Consider the following 15,216-nt stretch of genomic DNA (forward strand, 5'->3'; position numbering starts at 1 on the left):
TTGGGAGGGTGTGGTTTGGAGAGGGGATGCAGTGCCAAAGAGCCCGCCCACCCCAACAGACATTTTCTCTAGAAAACTTAATTGTTGTAGCCCAGAGATGAGTTGTAATTGTGAGAGATGCCCAGGTCCTTCCTGGCAACTGCAGTCTGTGTTGTGTAAGTATGTAGTGTGGGGGAAACAAGTATGGAGTGTGGGGGAAACAACAGGTTGGGAGGTTCATTTGTAGATCCATTTTCAGTATCTGCTGGAAAGGCCAGGCTGGGACACCAGTGGGTTTGTGGATCTACTCAGTGATGGACCTTTCTCTGCTGTTTCATGCATCCATCTTTTAATGCCATCAAAGCAGCTAAGGCATTTTACTGCTGAAAAGAAGGGAAATGGCTATGTTGAACACTGACAGCTTATTCTCTCCCCCTGCCCCCTTTCCGTTCTTGTCCTCCCTCTAAACAGGGGTCCACGGTCTGAGCTGCAGGAAAAACCCCTTGATAATTCCTGTCATCCATGACCTCAGCCAGCATTTCTACCACACCCAGGCGATCCTTATCACCTTCAGCTCTCAGTTTGTGGCCATCTCTGGGGTAGCCCTGCGCTCCTTCCACAACTTTGACCCCATCACCGTCAGCAGCTGCCAGAACGGACAGACCTACAGCCCAGCTGAGCAGAGGTGAGCCCGCTGGCCTATCCTCTCTCCTTCCTCCTCCCTCCCTCCCTCCTCTCCCACCCGCCTGGCTCTTTACCACCCATAGCCTTCCAGCTTCAGAAGGTCTGATCAAGGGGGAAAGGAGAAAGGGCAGATGACCTTTGCCATTATCGGCAGAGGCTGGGGAGTTCTCATTGAATAGGAGCGGATGGGGCATTTAACCCACGTGGGAAAATGTCAGTAGATTATTTCCACCTCTTTTGTCTTCTTGATGCTTTCATGGCCTGGGTTGAATCCACATTGCCCCAATAATGGAATTAAACAGGCTGTTCAAGAGTGCACGCTCCCACTGTATGAAAAAGATCTTTATCATTTCTATCACACTCCTCGGCTCCGGACAAAGTGCTTTTCGGTTCTAATTTATTTTCACGGCAATTCCGTGAAAGAGGCAGTGTGGGGAAGCCGACAGAACACAGGGCGAGATTTGGGGTGACCTCAGATATCCATAAAAGCCACTGGGTGGCCTTGGGCCTCACCTCTTTCACAAGGGTGTTGGGAAAATAAAATGGGAGGGGGAAATAGGGCCCCCCCAATCTTGTAAAAAGAAAGATTAGCAACGGGAAAGAATGGGGCTACGAATGAGTGGCAGCATTAGGGCTTGGTGGAGATTCAGGTCTACAGCTTTAATAGCAGACCCTGCATTTCGCCTCAATGCCACAGAGAGAGAGGACTGAACTGCTGTATAGCCAGGGTTGCCAGCTTCCAGTTGTGGACTGGAGATCTTCTGGGATTACAATTGATCATCAGACAACAGCACCTCAGTTCCTCTGAAGGAAATGGCAGCTTTGGAGGGTGGGCAACGTGGCATGATACCCTGCAGAGATGGCCCCACTCCCCCATGCCCTGTCATCCTGGGGCTCTACACTCACGTCTCCAGGAATTTCCCAGCCTGGAGTTGGCAACCATAGTTATCCCATATTATCCCAGCCTGAGGAGGCCTGTCCAGGCCAATATATGAACATCCATAATAACCCTATACTCACAAGAAGCATTGACTTACCTACCTCAGTATTGTTCAGTCTGACCAGCAGTCTTTTCGGAGTCTCAGACGTGGTAGATGAGATGATTTTTAGCCAGAGATTGGCACTTTTTGCAGGTAAAAATATGTCCTGTACTCGAGTTATAACCTGGCCAACAACGTTAGCCGTATCTGCAGGATGACCCTATGGGTCTGTTGCAATAACAAGCATAAAGGAGTTTTGTGGCTTCTGAAAGACAAGCAGATTTATTGTATTGTGGGCTAGAGGGAAGCTGCCATCAGATTCGACTTCATTAACTTGAAAGAAAACGGGACGGGGGGTGGGGGGGAATGACAATCTGGATCCCTGTTTTCCTCTTCTCAAACCAACTGCAGTTTTCTCAGACACTACCCTGCAGCCTTCATTCCAGTGGGTCTCCCTCTGTCTCCATCCCTCTCCTGCAGTGGGACTTGGCCAGACGTCGACAAACTGGACCTCTCATTTGAAACTTGATCTCACATTTCTTAGGCCTCTGAGTTTACACATCTTGTTTCAGTGGAGCGATCGGATGCCTTGTATCTAGGTCAGAACACACTGTCTTCATTGATTTCTTTTCTTTTGTTATAGATACACATCTTTGTCTTCTTGATCTAAAAGGAGATTTCCAGCAGTTTGAGGAAGGGAGAAATATTCAGGCCACAATCCAATGCAAACTTTTCTCTATTTATATTTATATCCCCTGGGTGTAGTTGTTGATAGCTATCCTTTTCACTGCAAGATTCTACTCGGGTTGGGGGGAATCCAGGTTCCTGGTCATCAAGGAACTTAATAGTTTAACACTGACATGTAATTGAAATATTTATTGAAAATATGAATATATTGTATCTCTAAGGTAGGAGCTTGCGAAGCAGAGACCTGGGGGGCACTGTTGTCATATGCACCATGACATCACTTCCAGGAATAGTGGCCTGTTTGGTGTCTGGGCAAGCTGAGATGATGACCAGTGGTGCATCCCATCAGGTGGTGCACAGGGCATGTGCCATGGCTGCCATACCCTAGTCACACCACTGTCCAGTAACTGTTCCAGCCTAGAGCCTAAGTAGATGACCCTATTAATCCAGGGGCTGGCTCGTTAAAATAGGGCAGATTGACAGCTCTGGTAACCACCCTGGCCTCAATCAATGCCTGGTGGAAGAGCTCCATCTTACAGGACCCGCGGAACCCAGCAAGAAGCATTTCCTCCTGCATGGGGTTGGAGGGAGAACAGGAATTAGTTCTATCATGGTGCCTACTATCATTCTCTTTAATAGTTCTCCTATGAAAATTGTCACGTTTTTAAAACAAATCTCTGCTTCCTGATTAATATATTGTTTTAGTGGATCAAAATATTTAACGGATCACATGGAACACTCTGTTATGAACGAACTTACTGAACAGGTTAATTAAACCAATGGTGACCCATAGTTCATGTTTCCTGAAGTAGTTAGTTTCAAGAGGCCATTGAAAGCATCAGTAGATGTTCTAGGGACACAGACCATCCATTACCCAAATTAGATTGCTGAATTTAGCTATGCAAGAGGGGTAACAATGGGATCTCCAACATTGTGTACAGCAGGGGTAGTCAACCTGTGGTCCTCCAGATGTTCATGGACTGCAGTTCCCATGAGCCCCAGCCAGTGTTTGCTGGCAGGGGCTCATGAGAATTGTAGTCCATAAACATCTGGAGGACCACAGGTTGACTACCTCTGCTCTACTACAGAATCTACCTGTGTAGTATGAGGATTCCCAAGTACATTGGAGATTTGTTAAGACTTGCTGGAAGTGAAATTCCTGTGTATGGCAACAGATATAAAAGCTGGCTTCAGGCTGACTTTCCCCATTAATGTTGGTCTCCATTGGTGAAAACAGGCACCGCTATTTCTATGTAGCCAACTATCGAATCCTCTTATCTCTCAGTCTGTTGTGAAGATTTAATGAAATGTGGAAATGTTAACACCTTCACTGTGTCTTAGGCATGGGGCTGGCTATAAATCTGCTTTAAATGTACAGATTCCAGGGCCAAAACTTTGCAGTTCCTGCCAAGCCAGCTTGAGTAGTTTCCCAGTCAAGCTGTCCCTGATGATTTGGATCTTTAAATGGTCTGTCTCTCCCTCGCTCATACCACCTCCAGCTTTTTCTCTGCTCATCCTTCCCATCTCCTTGGCCTGCAGATCTCATCTGGCAAGACTGCCTTTTGCTTTTTTAAAATTTAGAGGCCTCATAAAACTTGCAGTTTTTAAAAAAACAAGGGTGTTGGACGCAGAGGCGCTATTTCACATTTGGGTGTGTGCGAGGAGAAGAGCAAATTGATTTCAGGAGAAGAAGCTAGATCGTCTGCATTGCTTTCGGACTTGATGACCATTTCGCAAACAAATTGCCAAAAAACCTCATCCCGGGATATTTTAAGAGGATATGATTTAATCACTTCTAAATATCTCCTGATACCTACCCCGGTTGATGATGAATAAATCTGTATTTGCCCAGCTAAAGATGGGAATTCCTGCCTTAAAAAATCTCCCAGGCTGATTCCGCACTGGTAGCACTGCTCTAGGCTGCCATCGGTACGTTGCATGAGGGACACATTTCAGTGGTGGAGCAGGTCCACCACTGAAACATGTCCCCACAGGGGATGCAGCCATGGGGGAAAGGCTCTGTTGCATGGGGGCAGCAGGGAGGTTGTTTAGCAAGAAGGTGGGATTGTGTTCTCACACAATTTCTCCTTCCTACAAACAAAAACAAAAAAATGCTGTTTACCACCGCAGTGGGGCAAAGTGGGGGCAAAGCCAAGTGGGGCATTTTCAGTCCCCTCCAGGGCTCCATAGGAGGGGGAGGAGCCAGGCCTGGAAGGATATATAATGCCATTTGTGTGCACTTTCAATTCTCCATGTTTTTGCCATTCATTTTGTAGAATCGTTTGCACTGCATTCACATGTTGAATAGTTCTCATGTGAGGTGTGTGTTGCATTTATAAAAAATTTTCATCATTTATACACATAATCATTAAATCTAACTCTAAACATCCCCCAAATGGCAATAAATCAATGCACAAAAATGTGTGGCAGGTGGAACGGGGAGAGCTGTAATAGAACTGCTCTGTGAGAACATCCGTAAGAGAACTGTGACCAAGGAAGGTTACGCAGCTGGTTGCATGTGGAGGAGGAGTGGGGAATCAAACTGGCTCTCCAGATTAGAGTCCGCTGTTCTTTAACCACTGCTCCATGCTGGCTCTGTGTGGATGACTGTATACCGGGCTCACGGCACCTTTGGTGCTTAGCTATGCTCATAATAAATGTGAGAAAGAATACAACCATTCATGGTTGACTGGGAGAAGTGCATCACATTTGAAATGCGAATGTAAATCCACCTTTCATCCACACCGGCATTAAAATGAGATTGGTGTGTTCTGCAAAAAGAGGTCCACAGAGAGAGGGGGAAAGGCTCCTAGCATGGCCTTGGGCAAGCTGCTCTCTGAATGTCGTGAGGATATATGAGAGGCAAGTGAGCGTAATTCCCTTTGCACACTAGCCAGTGCTATAGTAACAATGCAGCCCACAGAATGCTAACGTCAGCATTCATTAAGATCTGCTTCCAAAATGCCTGCCTGCCCTGATCCATCCTGCGGTATTGATCTTCTTTGCTCCCTCATTTTCAGGCTTCATATCCCCCACCCTCCCCAAACCTGAAACTCAGGCTTAAATTGAATCTTTCAGAAACTTACTCATACATAGTCCTTGAGAGCTGTAGGAAGGGATGATCGATAAAGAAAACTTCCCTTTGTCATGAAGATGGATTAAGGGGAAAAAGGGCCGGCAGAGTGAGTTGATGTGTCTAGAATATTGTTTTTGACATAGAAGAAACTGAGATCCTCATTCATCCTTGGCATTTAGATTTCTGTTGCATCTAAAATGGCAAACAGTGGTTACATTCCCTTTCTGAGCCTTTCTTTGCCTTTTGCTCCACCGTTGCGTCAAACCTGAAATGCTTTCTTGGGGAGCACCTGGCACAATGCTATTCTCTGAATGTCCCCGTGCAGGTTTTTGCCCTATTTTGCTCCAATCTTTCTCAAAGCTCGTTTGAAGAAGAAGGAGAAGAGTTGGCTCTTATATGCTGCTTTTCCCTACCCAAAGGAGGCTCAAAGCGGCTTACAGTCGCCTTCCCTGTCCTCTCCCCACAACAGACACCCTGTGGGGTGGGTGAGGCTGAGAGAGCGCTGATATCACTGCTCGGTCAGAACAGTTTTATCAGTGCCGTGGTGAGCCCAAGGTCACCCAGCTGGCTGCATGTGGGGGAGTGCAGAATCAAACCCGGCATGCCAGATTAGAAGTCCGCACTCCTAACCACTACACCAAACTGGCTCTCTTTGGTACAATCCTTCTGTAAGTATTTCAGTCTGAGTATGTGTGGGTTGTACCTACAACAATGCCTCTTTTTGTGTCCGTGCCCCACAGGTATCAGTCCCATTCCCATGCAGTGGAGGGCTTTCATTTTCTTGTCAAAAAAAATCAGTGATTGTAATATCTCTATAGTGCTAGAATGATATAAAAACATAACAATTGCAGATATATATATATATATATATATTTTAAAGTCCTCTGATGGCATGGTGTGGACAAAGGGCTGGAGGTTCATGGAGGTTCCATGTGGAGCTTCCATAGTTGCTGCCTGTGGGCATCTCTAAGGCCCATTATGCATGGCCGCCGAAACGGCGATTTCAGGTCACATGGAAAACGCGGAGGGGGAAGACGCAAAGCACACCGGTTATTCACGGGACGGGGTGCGATGGCGGCAAAACCCAGAGTAACTGATTATGCACGCGGCGATCCCGGCACCACTTCTGGTTGCGCCCCGGTCACCCGGAAGCTGCACTTTCTTCCGTGTTTCTCTAACGCGACTTTTTCGGCGGCATGCACCGAAGCTGCGGCCGGTTGCAGCAGGCTCCGTGCGTTATCGGTGATTTTAGTCGCCGCCATTCCACCCCGAATGTGTGTTATTTCCCCCGTGCATAATGGGTCTCTGAGTCCAGCTGCAGTGAGAACTGCATAGAGATCTGGGTGGGGGTTCAGCTTTTGGTGTGCTATGCCAAACTATGGTTTGTACTATGTTTGAAGTCACCCTGACTGTGCAAGGGAGGGAAGTTGTGGCAGAGTCATGAATGTTTTCATGTTGTGCCACTCTATTAATTTCATCTTACGTCTGAAGCACCCTTTAGCCCAGGGGTAGTCAAACTGCGGCCCTCCAGATGTCCATGGACTACAATTCCCAGGAGCCCCCTGCCAGCATGTCCATGTCCATGGACATCTGGAGGGCTGCAGTTTGACTACCCCTGCTTTAGCCCAACCAGCTCCTGGTGGAGATGGGAACTGCCAAGCACTGTGGGCTTATTAGAAGCGACTTTGAAACAAACATGATCCCCAGGTGAATTTACCTCAAACAAACTCCCTTGTTTACGTGTAAGGCAAATTCCTGACTGCCTTGCCTTAATGTTTCCAGTTGAAATTAATCTGTGAAGGTAGAATGCAGAGAGCAGAATCATGTCCTGGTGGAGTAGGAGTGGGATAAAATTGTACTAGGGCGAAAAAAGAAAGAAAGATAGAAGCTTGCCTGGTCAATTATGTGTAATAAATAGCAGATGCATTCATTTGCTGACACTTCTATGCTTGCACAAACTAAATCTTGCCAATTATGAGAAAAATTATGAAATCTTGCCAGTTATATCTCCCAGGAACAACATTGCGTTTCCTGCTTTTTTTGTGCTTGTGTAGTTGTTAGCACCCATCTCTAAAGTGACCACAGAGGCAGATTGCAGGGTTAGCTTGACTCACAGACAGACACCCAAAGAGATCCCTATCTGTGCGGAGAGAAAAACAAAAGAGTGAACAAAATAACCCAACCTGTTACACAAGCTGGGAGCTTAAAAGGCTGAGCAGCAGAAGAATATATTATATATTAAAAAGCAAATATTTATTACAATTCATGTGCACATATAAAAATATTGAAACATCAACATTAGTCAGGCGCTGTTGCGCAAAATCCAAAACATATTGACACATGGATAAATGACAGAAAACCAAACATGTTTCAACCCCTCTTGGGGTCTTCTTCAGTGGTCTAATATTTAAATACATCAATGTGATGATGACCTAAACAGTTCTGCAGGGCCTGCAAAGGGGAGCTCGTCCGCCAGGCATTTGGTAGAGGTCGACCCAAACCATCGCTTCCAAATGGCCCCCAAGCCCCTCCTCCTTCTACGACTGCTACCAATCTACCTAACCCACTGGGTCCCAGTAAGAGTTGAGCTGAGGCTCTTTTACAGTTCCACCATTCTCTAATGTGATTGTTGCTATCATGTTAAGGTTATTGTTATAATGTTATTGCTGTTATCACATGTTGTTCCCATATGTTATCTGTATCTTTTTCCTGTTTCCTGTAAACTGCCCTGAGCCCCCGGGGAGGGCGGTATATGTAAGTAAGTAAGTAAGTACATAATGGGGATAATGAGTCCTTCCTTCTCATGAGGTGGCCAAAGTATTTGAGTTTCATCTTCAGGATCTGGCCTTCTAAGGAGCAGTCAGGGCTGATCTCCTCTAGGACTGACCGGTTTGTGCGCCTTGCAGTCCAAGGGACCCGCAAGATAGCGGAGATTATAAAGTGGTAAAAAATATAAATGAAGAGGTTCCCACTTAGAAAATGTGTCCAGATATATCTATCTTGGAGCCTCCCAATTAAAATATTGATTCTTCCAAGTGTCACCCTTATGGAAGCCCTCTCTCAGCCTGATTGTCTTCTCATGTGTCTCATAGAATGTATGAAAAGAAGGCCTGCAAATGCTATACATAAATAATAAGTCTCAATTCAGAAAAATCTCAAAAGGATCCCCCTCTTTGATTAAGTGACTTGTAAGAATTAGATGTGACGGTGGTCCAACAGTCAAGTAGTACAAGTGGAAACTTCCAGATGAATTCGGATGCATCTGAAGCAGTTAGGCAAATGATTAGCTCCTTGATTGTAACTGATGACTCAAAGCACTGATTAATTGGGCATCCATAGCTTGACTCTGGAAAGATGGCAAGAAAATCTCTTAAATATTACAAAATTATGGTTTGGGCCTAAGCACAAAAGCCTTCTACTCATACACTTTCTTCTCTTCTTTTAGGGTCAGAATGGTTTAGCAACTTACAGTATGGCAAAACAGACAGACACACACATTAAAAATACAGTTTTACGAGTGAGGAACCACAAGAGTTGCATGGGGAGCAAGTGCCAGTGGTGGCAGCACCCTGATTACTCTTCTGCTGCAGTCTCCACAGCTTTGCCTCCCTGCCCATTCATTGGCCCTCGGTTCCTTCAAATACCTATAGCAGCATTGTCTCAGATAGCCATTAGTCCTTCTATAGGCAAAATTGCAGAAGGAATTTCAGTTACCTGCATCTTCCCCTATTCCACTTGCCTTCCATGTATTACTCTGCCTGATTCTCCCCATCTGTTCACTTAGCTCACCCCTTCATGTGTCATTCTGTCCCCCTGTCTGCCCTCCCCATCGCTGTTCAGGGGGCTGTGACAGCTCCCGCCATCTCCCTCCTCTGTGGTTTAAGCAGCCATTTCCCCTCCTCCAACATTTTCCATGTATAGCAAGGAGAGTGGATGCTGTCAGGCTGCTGAAGAAGTACTTCTGCAGAAAATGTTCCTCTGTTTTGTGTGGGAACCCCTGTCCCCATCTTTAAGTTTTTATATTTTCATGTAAATCTGGGAGATCCTCTCAGGTTTGCAAAAAACCAAAACCAAAACAGAAATATTTCGTCTCCTCATGGCCTTGATCTACACATTTAGGTATCCACAGATGGAGCCATGTTGAGAACCGGTTATATTGACTGTTTACTTTTTAATTCGATATACTTAGATTCTTTCTGTGTATATTGGCTGTTCATGATATGTATTGGTTTATGGCATATGGATTTATTCTTATATGCTGCTTTTCCCTACCCGAAGGAGGCTCAAAGGAGGCTACTGGGTAGCGTGCAACTAGTTTATGGTGTATAATTTATTTTTAAGTGCCAGGCCTGTGGTGTAATACAGGGATAGGTTTGAGTTGGTTGTTAATATAATTACTTAGATGTAAGATCAGATCAATGATCCATTGAGTCTAGTATCATGTTTCCTACAATGGCCATCCGGATGACCCTGGAACATTTGAAACAAGGACACAAAGACCAAAACCTCCCTCAATTGTTGCCCTTAAAGCAACTGGTGTTCAGATATATGATATCTCTGAGCACTTAGATATCATAGCTAAACAAATCATAAGCTCAGGGAATCTTGCCTACCTTTATTGCAAAATGGTACTAGGACATGCAGTTTGGCTCCATTAGACTGTCTTAAGGAAACAAAACAAAGAATCATTTAGTCCATCTTCAGAAGAGAAAGAGGGTTGTTTTGCTTTTTACTAACCAAAGGAGTCTCAAAGCATCTGACAATCACCTACCTTTCCACTCCCCACATCATATACCCTGTGAGGTAGGTGGGGTTGAGAGACCTCTGAGAGAACTGTTACTGGCCCAAGGTCACCCAGTTGGCTGCATGTGGACGAAGAGCCAGGAATCAAATCTGGCTCACCAAATTAGATGCCACTTCACCACACTGGCCCTCAGTGCAATATCTGAAGTGTATATTGCCACAACAACTGATTGAGTTAGAATGCCCTGTTCCACAAGAACCCAGAGAAAGTTAGTCCTGTTCGGAAGTCTAGACTCGTAACAGAAATCTCAGCCCGCTCACCATACTTAATTCCCCAATATTCTTTCAGGCAAGCCACAACAGGTATCAAAGTAAGATATGTCTATAGTGCATTATAGGCTCTTAGTCACATTTTTGGTATTTAACATGCAAGTAGCTTTTGCTGGCATGTGGCTGTCTTGGATCTTTGTCTGTCTCCTGAATTACTGATCCACCTTTCATATCTGCAATGAATTAATCTAGCGCTTTCCCCATTGTTTTTTCTCAACAGCTGTATCCATTATTCTTGCAAAGCCACAGACTGCCATGAACTGGAGATTGAAAACGCGGTAGTGACTTGCACCAGCAAGGGGCACGACAATGGTGCCCAATGCAACGTCACTTGCAAAATGGGCCACGTCCTCCAGATACAGCGGGATGACAACCTCGTGAAGCATCAGGTCCGTTGCTGGAATGTACCATCCCCTGTCAAAAGGGTGGGTGGGATGTGATTTTAAAGCTCACATAGTACCATAGCAGGCAATTCAGTGCTTTGCTTGCAGGCCATGCCGTGGGCAGGAGTGCTTGAGAAAAAGGCTGCAAATGATTGCTCTGAAATGCACAGCTTCTTATATTTTGTGGGTATTTATGCATTTGAAGTACTGATGTCCTGTTTTCTCAGCCTGTCTAAGGCAACTAGCAATCAAGTTTCCAAAGGCATTAAAACCATAACCCCCCCCCCCCAAAAAAAAAAAAAAAAAGGACAGCACCAACACCTGGTGTTGGTGCTGTCACATTTCTTTACTTCCTTTTCCATGTTAAAAAAATAATAAACCCCTGAAAGTAGAAAACTAACATACCTGTCCCAGCTTACCCTTCGATTTAATGATTTTGTAGGGAAGTGTTCAAAAACGTGCACATCTTTGTCCATCCTGCCTCTTCATTCTAGGGTGTGACCATACCTTAGTTGTAGAACATCTGCTTGGCATGCAGATGCATACAGTTAAAAGGACCAGTCAGTTGGTGATATGAAAAACCTCTGCCCTGAGACCTTGCAGAACTGCTTGCAGTCTAAGCAGACTGAACTAACTGTGATGTGCCAGTTGTCTAACTCAGTATAAGACTTCTTCATGTGTTCTGAAGTTTTTGTGTTCTAGTCTTTAGGCACAAGCAAAGAAAGAGCTTTATTACATAGGGTGGATCAAGAGAGACCCTATTTCCCAAAAATGTTTCTTCATTTATTTAGTTTTTCATTCACCTGCAGCATTTTATTCACTGCATGCTCAAAGCATTTTAAAGCAGCAAAGACAGATTTTTGTTTTTAACCTCAAATGTTTTAGAAGACAGATTCAGGTGGGTCACCGTTTAAGCCTGAAGCAATCGAAAAAAGCTTGAGTCTAGTGGAACCTTTAAGACCAACAAAGTTTAACTCTGAGTATCAGATTGCATGTGCATGTGCACTGTGTCAAAGACCAGACATCAGGTAAAAGATTTTTAAAGACAAAACAACAACAACCCCCCCCCCTCCCAACAGATCTATACAACCAAGAGAATAAATGTATAATTAACTTGTGGAACTCACTACCACAGGAATTAGTGATGGCTAATAATTTAGAGATCCTTAAAAGGAGGATTAGACAGATCCTTGGAGGACAGGTACATCAGTGGAGAGCTGGCTTGGTGTGATTAGGAGCACTACCTTCTAATCTGGCAAACCAGGTTTGATTCCCTGATGCCCTACAGTCGGCCAGCTAGGTGATCTTGGGCTCGCCACAGCACTAATAAAGCTGTTCTGAGCAAGCAGTAGTATCTGAGCTTTCTCAGCCTCACCTACCTCACAGGGTGTCTTCTTATGCCCCGTGCAGGGCACTCTGCTCTGCAGATGCTAATTTGTTAGGGGTCCCTGGCCCTAGAGAAATACACCTGGCCTCTACCTGAGCCAGGACCTTTTTGGTCCTGGCCCCGATCTGATAAAATGAGCCCCTGGGGTATCTGAAGGCCTTGGTGGAGCTATCAAATTTTTGCAGGGCCAGCGAAACAGAGCTCTTCCACCAGGTCTTTGGTTGAGATCGGGATTAAGATCTAGTGCCCACCCTCAGGCTATGCTATACCATCAAGTGACCTCTCCTAGGGGTTGGGTGTGAACAGAGGGAAGTTTTTAGCTGTCTTGTTTGCCAGGGTTGTGAGGTTTTTATGGGGGAGGAATTTAATGAGGCTGTTGATGCTACGTGCTTCCAGTCGTTCTAGAGAGGTGGGCTAAAAATTGAATAAATAAATACATTTTGGGGAGAGGAAGGGAAGGCAATTGTAAGCCACTTTGAGACTCCTGGTAGAGAAAAGCGGCATATCAAAACCAACTCTCCCTCTCCCTCTCCCTCTCCCTCTCCCTCTCCCTCTCCCTCTCCCTCTCCCTCTCCCTCTCCCTCTCCCTCTCCCTCTCCCTCTCCCTCTCCCTCTTCCTCTGTTGGCTCCTCAAGCCTTGGACCAGTTTCAGACCTGGAATGGCTGAGACCTGGTTGCCAACTTGGGTCTGAGAGCATCTGTTCATCCCATTTTCTTGCTCTCTGTCCCTGGCACCCTCTTTCCCCAGACTAGGCGACGAGGGTGATGCATGGCAGCTGGTTGTTTGGTGCAGAGGTTGTCCTACTTGGGGAGCCGGTGCCATTTCAGTCTCTGCGGTTTGCCTTTACTGTTTTAAAAATAAATAAGAGGCGGCATTCAAGTCTCCATCCAGAGCGAAGGCACCATCTGGACATTCCTTGTGACAGATCTTACCCTGACATGGCCTCATCCCTGACTGGTTTCCTCTTGTCCTTTCCAGGACTGAGCTGGCAGCCACTTCCCCCCACCCCACCCCACCCCTGCCGTTTGTTTACTCCTCTCTGTCCACTGGACATCACTAGCTCTTTGTGCGGAAGACACACCCAAGGTTTAAGCAGAAGAGTCCTGCCGTCTTTATAGAAGAAAGGGCTACAGGGTACATCTGTGGGGGGGGGGGGTGTAGGAAGAAGCACTAATCAAGGAGAAAGTTGTGGAAGGTGAGCTACGCTCAGAGTTCTGTCTGTGTTTTGTAAACACGCTGAACCCCATCATAACGTTACCAAGGAGAGACGTCCGTTGGTGGGGAGGGGTAGATGAGTCAGCCCTTTTCGATTCAACGACCAAACAAATAGAGACCCTGAAAGCGGGGCCTCTCCCCCCCCCACACTCCCCCCACCTTCGTTCATGCTAATTGGCACCAGTACCAGAACCCTCTCGGCAGCTGGATTTTTTCCGCAGAATACAAAACAAATCCCCCAATGAGTCTGACTTATTGAACAGGGAAGTACTTAGAAAGCGCCTTGAGTGGCGAAGTGCTCAAGAATCCGCAGACCAAATAAAATAGCACAACGTGTTTTGTCACTGTGTCACTGTGTCGTTTCAATGGCAAGGAGCCCCTTTACGGGGAGAGGGGAGGCTCAGAGCCACTTGCCATGCCTGGTTTCGATCAGGGAACCCTTCTTCCGAAGCAAAGGGGTACTTATTTAATTCTCTTCTCTCCACTGAGCTTTAGGGCCTTGAATGTGTGCTGTTTACCAGGTCAGGCTGTCTAGCCTGATGTTGTTTCCTATAGTTTTAAATAGCTCTTTGACCATTAGAGCAGGGGTAGTCAACCTGTGGTCCTCCAGATGTCCATGGACTGTCAAGTGCAGCAAGAATGCTGGCAGGGGCTCGTGGGAATTGTAGTCCATGGACATCTGGAGGACCACAGGTTGACTACCCCTGCATTAGAGTAAAGGACTCTATTACCTAGGGTCCCTTAGCTGTAGCTTCCAGGTCTCGAACGTAAGGCCTTGTTTCTGAAACACACATGCTCTACATGTGCCTCTGCTCCTGCCAATATGAAGCTACTTCAAGTAGCAGTTGGACAAACACTTGTCAGGGATGCTTTAAGCTGATCCTGCGTTGAGCAGGGGGTTGCACTAGTTGGCTTGCATAGCCCCTTCCAATTCTATGATTTTATACCAAGTCAGAAATGTGGACTGTCTAGCTCTGAGAAGTCATGGCTCTCCAGAACCTGCAGTCTTTTTTGTGGCGATACCAGGGACTGAACTTGTGTACAAAACATTTGTTTTTCTACCTAGGGTTGCCAACTCTGGGTTGGGAAATTCCTGAAGCCGGTGGAGTTTGTGGATCTGAGGGACCTCAGTGGAGTATAATGCTATAGAATCCATCCTCCAAAGCAACAGTTTTCTCCAGGGGAACTGAAATCTGTAGTCTGGAGATAAATTATAATTCTGGGATATATTTCCAAGTTGGCATCCCTGTCTTTTATAGAGCAGCAACTCCCCTTGTGCATGGTGTGGTTTTCTACCTAGTCTACCTAGATTAGTGTTGATGTTTGTTTTAACTGGTGGCTGCTCTCCAGGGACTCAAGCAGAGAAGGTTCCACCTGATCTCTGAGTGACTTTACCTGGAAAGGCAAGACTAGGACCCATTCTGCATACGTCGGATAATGCACTTTCAGTCTGTTTTTGCAGCTCGATTTTCCTGTGCAGAACAGGATAATCTACTTCTAAAGTGTATTGAAAGTACATTAGCCAACACGTGCATAATCGAGCTAGGTAACATGTTTTGTTGCTGAACTGTGAGCAGTCCTACATATTAATGCAGCCTTTTGCCAGCAACACATCATTACACTTAAGAATCTCTTGTAGCTGCTTCAGGGTTGTTCTTTGCAGCCTCAATCTTCTTCTGTTGTTGTTGGGGTTTTTTTGGTTGCACTCTCCCATTTAGTTCACAAGGGACAAAACGTCTCCATTGTTTTTT

At 45.8% G+C, this 15,216-nt stretch overlaps 1 protein-coding gene across 1 annotated transcript in view; it reads left to right on the top strand.

Moving 5' to 3' along the window:
• Positions 1 to 15,216, top strand: part of PAPPA (pappalysin 1) — a 286,657-nt gene that overhangs the window by 176,640 nt on the left and 94,801 nt on the right. The window contains exons 13-14 of the mRNA XM_077305078.1: positions 451 to 664; positions 10,700 to 10,868. Of these exons, the coding sequence (XP_077161193.1) occupies positions 451 to 664; positions 10,700 to 10,868 (383 nt within the window). The remainder of the gene's footprint in view (positions 1 to 450; positions 665 to 10,699; positions 10,869 to 15,216) is intronic.

This window comes from Paroedura picta, chromosome 12 (assembly GCF_049243985.1).
Source record: "Paroedura picta isolate Pp20150507F chromosome 12, Ppicta_v3.0, whole genome shotgun sequence".
In the NCBI taxonomy this organism is placed as follows: Eukaryota; Metazoa; Chordata; class Lepidosauria; order Squamata; family Gekkonidae; genus Paroedura; species Paroedura picta.